The 7,207-nt window shown below is 42.1% G+C and overlaps 1 protein-coding gene across 1 annotated transcript in view; it reads right to left on the reverse strand.

Annotated features, from left to right (window-relative positions):
- Window positions 1-6,533, reverse strand: part of UBE2E3 (ubiquitin conjugating enzyme E2 E3) — a 57,258-nt gene extending 50,725 nt beyond the window's left edge. Inside the window, exons 1-2 of the mRNA XM_009646022.2 lie at window positions 6,340-6,533; window positions 4,158-4,208 (exon numbers count right to left, since the gene is read on the reverse strand). Coding sequence (XP_009644317.1) covers window positions 4,158-4,208; window positions 6,340-6,533 — 245 coding nt within the window. The remainder of the gene's footprint in view (window positions 1-4,157; window positions 4,209-6,339) is intronic.
- Window positions 6,534-7,207: the final 674 nt, after the last annotated feature.

Genomic DNA, 7,207 nt, shown 5'->3' on the forward strand with positions numbered 1-7,207 from the left:
TCTGGTCTCTCTCCTTTTTTTTTTTGTTTTTTTGTTTTTGTTTTTTTTTTTAACCACTTGCTTTCAGCTGTCTGATCTTTAATTTAACAAAGAGAAGAGATTAACACCAACTGAGAGACCAGACTATAAAATGCTTAAATTCTCCCACATGCATGGGAAAGATGCATTATCTTAAGTCACCTCTTTTTAAACCACATGAATTAAGCTCTGAGTGGATACACCAATTTTGGTGTTTGCTTTCATTTGCTACCAACTTTACACCAAACAGGATTTGTTGTAAAATGGGTTGCAAACTATAAACTAAACTGGCACGGGTGTTACTAAATTCACTTAATACTGGGTTGAACTTCAAAAACTTTCCCATGAAGATGAACAATGATTAATTTTGGAATGGAAACAAGGAGGAGTGAGGAAAGAAGACGGGGAGTACATATTTTTGCTATTGTGGATCAGCAGGGCAGCCAGGAACAGCTAAAGGAAGCTGCTATAAATCACAGTACCCCTGGGAACGGCCTCACTTATGCCAGCCCTAAAATCCAGGCAGCACAATGAGCACTGGAGCCGGCTGTGCCCTGCTCCACCTGAGTGGCAGCCTCCAAGTTGGGCAGGTCAGACCAGCAGCCTCGGATATAACCTTAACTACAGAGTGGTGACCTCTGAGCTGAACAGTTTTATGCCATGAACTGAAAACAGTTATTCCAGATATGTCAAACCTATTTAAGAGCATCTCTGCAGCCCAGATTTACCACGCATTAAGTGCAAGATCTTTGCAGCATTTTTCTGAGAATGTATAATGGTGGGGTTTGGCACACTTCCATACCTTGAAGTACATGTAAGCGCTTGGCCCTGGTTTGAAATCGAGCTGCCTAGGAGCAATAGGGCCAAGACCTTTTTAGCTTTGCTTTATGCTATTAAAAGCACAAAAGAAATTAAATACAGCACACTGCACCAAGTAGCACAGCTTTGAGTTAGGCCAGCAAAAGCAAGGAAAAACAGGATCAGATACCTGTGCCCTCAGTTTACCTATCTGTCCTAGTGCTATGGTGTATGTTGGACAGTAACTGACTCGTTTCAGGCTCTTCTGTTGGACAGAGGAGGAAAAAGCAGTACTTAATTTCCCTCCAACATCTTTAGTGGCTTAAGACCAAATCTAATTTTATTGTTTTTGATGTTCTATCTTTCTTGGAAATCACACGGAAATCACAGGAATTTTGAGTACGGCAGTATGTTAAAGAGTAAAGCTATCAGCATAAAGATACTGGCTTTATGCTCGGTACCAAGATGCAGTTTGTATTCACTGCTCCCAAGCATGACAATGTGATGCACTACAACACGATTTTTCTAATGGTTCATTGTCCAATTAACAGAATCAGAAATCAATCTCTACTGTTGAGACAAGCAAGCAAAAACCTGCTATTTAGACATTTTTACTGTGCCTGTCATTCTGCTATCCCAGTGCCTAAAATAGAAGTTAATGTGCAGCCCGGGCCTGCTCAGCACACCCAGGAGCGGGGCTCTCTCTTGGGGCTCTGGCATTTTTATAAAACAGATGTTATAGCAATAGTTGTGACTGTGGGAAATTTAACTGCTGAGGAAACCTACACCTCTTTTGCATGAGAATAACAGTGCAACCAGTCGGCGTCATTTTAAAGCAGCTAAATCAGCCTCAGATCACTCCGATGGAGCGACTCCACGTGCAGTTACACCGGCAGGTGAGAAGTGGCAGTAGCCATCAGTGTTTAACACGATATGGGAGAGTTCAGCATGCTCACCAGTATTTGTACTGCATCCTGTTAAAGTAACATTTAATGTTTTATATGTGCCATTACCATATTTAAAAAACCACTAATTTTTTATCACTTCTGTAACTGAGTGACCAGAAGGACCATCAACGTCCCAAAGTATCAGCTGGCAGCTGTATTCTTGTGAAGCCAGCAACACGTGGACTGCAAATGGTAAGGGCGTGCTCTAGAACTGGAGGAGAAAGAACTCTGCATGAAGAAATCTCTTTGGGGGAACTTATGATACAAGTTTTTTTTAATTTTTAAAGCACATGTGACTATGCCCGAGTTATACAGGCTTTTAAAAGATTTTTTTTTACAAAGTCTTTATCTTTTACAAGAAATGTGATAAGTAGCTTGTGTTGCATGCCGAGCAATGGAGAGGCATCATATGCCTGCTGTGCCAGTCTGTTGCCTAATCTGTGCTACTACACCCTACAAGAAAGCGTGTTACAAGCGTCAATTGCTCTGCACATAACATGCAGCTGCATTTACCTCCTGATACCAGAAAGGCTCCTTCTAACAAGTCAATTCCAATATAATGGTAATCCTTTGGGCACTGAAACTCTGTTCAAACTGTTTATCCTGACAACCCAGAATTTCTGATACAGAAGCCAGTATCTCTTGTAAATATTTTTAATTTCGCAAAAGGTAAAAATGCACTAATCATACAGTTGCTATTGAGTAAAAGGGATGAATTCCTCTTAAAAAATACTTATGGGAACAGAAGCACTAACTTTCCCACTGGCAAAAAAATAATCTTTTCCCCTGTGCTCTGTAGGAGAAACTTGAACAATTTTAGACACGGGGCGGTGGGGGGCATCATTCTCAACAGCATTCCTGGGCATCTGGTAGTACCAGCTCACAAGAAAAACTCTCTGTAATACTCGTGCTAATAAGACAGGAACGTGCGTTCCCAAGGAGCTAAATATCAGCTGGTACTGGAGAGTGTGAGGGGGGAGGCTTCTCTTTCTAAAAAGCCAAGCTGTAACTTGCTGTACCCAAAACTGCTACAATTATCTTTTTAGCAACTATAAAGCAAAGTGTTGGTGTTCTATTTCATTTAAATACTTTCTTTCCTACCATGCCCCCTTTCAGGGTTCAAGCATAAAGTGCATGACCGACGCAGAACTAGATTCCAGTAATTTATTAAAAGTCATTTAAAACAGTTATTTAAAAACAAAATTGAACCACCACCACCCCAAAAAAAACCCCATTCCCAACAGACATTTGCTCTCTCGACAGAGCTTGCCTCTACTGAAGAGGGAGAGCCACTGACCCTGCATGCAAACACACCAGAGTGCCATAGGCGATCTACAGCACAGTCCTCGGGGTAAGACACCTTTACCACAGATTCAATAAAAGGCAGCTCTGGTTAGTCCCTGCTCTCACAGACTAGTCAGACAGGAGAACAACTCACATTTCCCTGAATTCGCAAGACCGGCACCGAACCTTTCCAACTATTCAAAAAGCCAAACAATTCCATCATAAAATCAGAAAGCACTTCCAGCATTTTTCCAAACGTGTCCAAGGCTTGCTGCTACGCATGAGCTATTAATCTGAAGACACCTTGCAGTCGGAAATCTTACTGAGACGCATCAAATGACAGCAACATTATTTAAGTGTAGCTTTACTGCAAATCTGAACACTGGATGCTCACAGCTAATGAGAATTTTTATGCATCCTTTAAACAAAAGTAAAACATGGAAAAGATTTAAAGAAATTAGCTAGTATGCTACTACTTAACTTTTCTGCAGATCAAGTGCTCCAGTTACTGTCACTTTATCCAAGACTAAATCACTCGATCTTCCAAGCTTACAATTTCATCTTCTAAAAGCTAACAGAAGTGTCTCCCAAGCTGGGAACTTCCTTAAAAATAATCTCTATTGAGAGACTACAACTTTGACCAACAGAGACGTAAATTTAAAGGCAATACTTCAGCTTATCTAACTGCTAAGCAACATCCTAAGAGAAAGCATATAAAAATCACATATGGTTCTTTACCTTTACTTCAGAATGAAGTGATAACTCTATAAACCTGGCACTCAAAAAGCCAGTTCAAACTACGTGCAGACATTAAGTTGAAAGGTTCAGTGTATTTTGAAGTTCACATAATTAATGTTTCACGAAGGCAGTGACCAGCTACAAAAAACAAACTGAATACGCTTCACTACATACATCAATCACTAATGACTACGCCTCCAACATGCAGACAAAATAGCAAACTTCAATATCAAACTCTCCCTGTGCTTGTTCAATCTGCTGTGCGCAATTTTTGTCTAGCAGTCACCGGTCGTAAACACCAAGTTTCCCATTTGTTAGCCTGAGCACATTAATCTCCTACCACCGTCCACAATTTAAGAAGCCGTTACATACCTGCAGTTAGGAGGAGGATCAAGGGTTATTTCAGCTAGCTCCTTCTGGATTCTGTTGGTGAAATGAGAACAGACACAAAGCATTTGAGATAGTCTATAGAATAAATCAGGGAATTACACTGCCCTCTACCACCATGCAGTTAAATGCAAGATTGGCTTTGCCTTCAGTAATGCTAACATGGCTGCTTCCTCTTTGTTCTCAGAGGCATAACCCAAATCCCACAGCTGAGAAACTTTGCAGCTTTTTTCCTGCTCCACGCTGTACGTAAACAGAACGCTTACAACTCAGTTGGGTAGAAATTTCCCACGAGTATTCAGAAAAGTAACTCTTTTTCACATCCGAGCACTTTTTACCAGAGAGATTTTCTTTTCAAGCTAATATGCAAATGAGGCGGGGGGGGAGGGGGGGCCTGCACAGGCAGATTTGACAATGACTTTAAACCGGCACTACAGACCTGTGACTGAGGCTGAAGAAGTGAACCGCGCTGGCAGCAGGCACGCTCTTTTCACAATATTTTACCTACTACTTTGCAGTGTGTTTAAAAAGTGGCTCTGCAGATCCGCCAGGCTGTCTCTCTTACTGGAATAATCTCTCTGGATCAACTTTGCTTCTCTCCACACCTTCTGCTGCCTTGCCTCCCCCAGCCTTATACAGTAGCTGTATTTACATGATAAAAAGTGATATAATAACTCAAAATAATCTGTGCTTAGCTTTACTGTATTACAACCATTCCCAAGGCGTTAAGAACCGGAAGAGGAATACCAAAAACTTTTTGTCAATTTAATCGTTTATTCAGGTACGTGAGAGGTGTCATTTCAAAAGACGCACGGTAAATTCCTCTTAAAAATATCAAATAAGACTTCTCTTCAGAAGAGGACCCACGCGAGCAAGACCGTGAATTTCACGTGAATAGCAAGTGTTAAAATACGAGCGAACAGAAACTGCGCTGCACGCCCTTGCACTAGTACCAGTGAGATGTGCGGAATTAGACTTGCAACGATCAAGTGAAATAAAGGCAAGAGGGGAAAACTCCGTTTCGAAAGCCTCTCAGGCTTTTCAAAAAAGATAAGCAAGAGCAAATTACAAAGCCTACATGTAGTTCCCGAACTTTTCTTTCTTCAACCAGTCCTATTTCAAAGGGTTTCTTTAACAAGCTCAAAAGTCATTGAAGCCACCCAGTCATACTCTGCAGCATTTTTAACACATTTCAAAAAGTATTTCCTGAACTTAAGCCCAATACAAAATTAGTAAATTGTTCCTATAAGTTCGAACTACAGTATTCATGCTGAATAAGCAAAACTTGAAGCTACCACGGCTACCCTACAGCTTTTCTTGCTACAGGAGATTTGTAAATGTTTGTAAAGAAAAGCAACTCCAGGGAAAGGACTGGCAAGTTATGCTTCGCCTCCGAAGACCACTGGAACCAAGGGATTTAAAGTTTCCTTATTTCACACAGCTGAACTTACAGAGAATTATCAGAGCGCATGCCTCGAGAGCTGGACCAACAGTAAACTTAGATGCAAATACAAATGCAACAGATATAACTAAAGAAGGTTTCTGAAGATTTTGATATTTAAAGGCAGAGGCTACCCGTGGAACCCCATGGTTTGAATCTGCAGATCCTAAGGGAGAGAACTTGCCTAAGTTTCTCCTGAAAGAACTGCAGAATGAACCCATTACTTCAAGGTGTGGAAGGCTCTCCCATGCATTGACATGAAAAGCTACTCATAAGGCCCACAGAAGCCACCGGGCTTTTGTGACTTCTTTAATTAAAGAGCATTGCTTGTCGTCAGTCTACAGACCATAATAAAATATACCAGGAGGACTCCACCCCACGCCGATCAGGCATGGAAACCTAACTCTGAAAGAGACAGCCGAAGCTGGCGCGCTCTCCCACATTTTCTGCAGCTGCGAAACATATCCAGGTGCCCCCCCCAGCCAGCCTGTAAGTTACCAAGCTCTCAGACAACTCTTCGAAAGACGTATGACAAGTCTGTGTAATTATTACCCCAATGAGACGACCTGGATTAATGAAGATACTGCCTGGCGGGCGCCTGTGCTACAGAAGTTGGTACTGCACTCTTTTCCACGTAGCTTTACAGGAAGAACCCCTCCGCCTTGGAAGCACTTGAACGCAAGCACTGCCGCTCAAAATACCGTGCAAATTACTGTCCCCTTTTACCTTTTAGCACTAGTAGATAGCTTAGCAGTAGTTTTGCTGGATAGTTTGGTGTTCTTCTTCTGCTGGGTGGCAGAGGGTTTTCGTTCTTCCTGCTCTTCGGGTTCGGGTGCAGGTGGATCCCTCTGATCGGCATCTGAACTACCGCTGCTGGTACTCGGACTTTCATCGTCTGACCTCTGCCTATCACTGGACATGGTGGGGAGCTTTTTTGGGGAAGGAGGAGAAAAGAGGCAGCGTTAATACAACAGGCGGGGACTCTCTCTCGCCATTCCCCAAGTTCCGGAGAACACTTGAATCGGTGACAACTCCGTTTCACTGAGAAATTAACCAAAATATACTTCTTTGTCTCCTCCCCAAGGGCTGCAGTTTGACAGCTCCAAAGCAATATTTACACTTCTGAAAATACAGATATTTTCCAATTTTTAAACCCACTCGCATTTTTTTCATACTTGAAACAATATGCCAATTGTCGACTTTGTTCTAAGGCACGAGACAGATTTAGCAGGGTACTTGGGCAATGAACATTAATAACTTATGACACATTGTAAATAACAGACCTCACTGAAAATGTTTTTTAAAAAGTCACTAATGCCCTGTAAATATTTACACTGGAGCAGAGCATTTTATTGGGTCCAAACGCCAGATCCCCCCTCTCCCCCTCTCTCCGAGAAAATACATTGCCAGTAACACTTGGGTTGATTTCAGATGGAAATGTACACTTGCTCTGTGCATTTGCAGGGCTGGGCTGGGGAGGCGGGGATTGGGTCCAAACGCCAGATCCCCCCTCTCCCCCTCTCTCCGAGAAAATACATTGCCAGTAACACTTGGGTTGATTTCAGATGGAAATGTACACTTGCTCTGTGCATTT

This window comes from Egretta garzetta, unplaced genomic scaffold (genome assembly GCF_000687185.1).
Source record: "Egretta garzetta isolate BGI_Z169 unplaced genomic scaffold, ASM68718v1 scaffold539, whole genome shotgun sequence".
Lineage (NCBI taxonomy): Eukaryota > Metazoa > Chordata > Aves > Pelecaniformes > Ardeidae > Egretta > Egretta garzetta.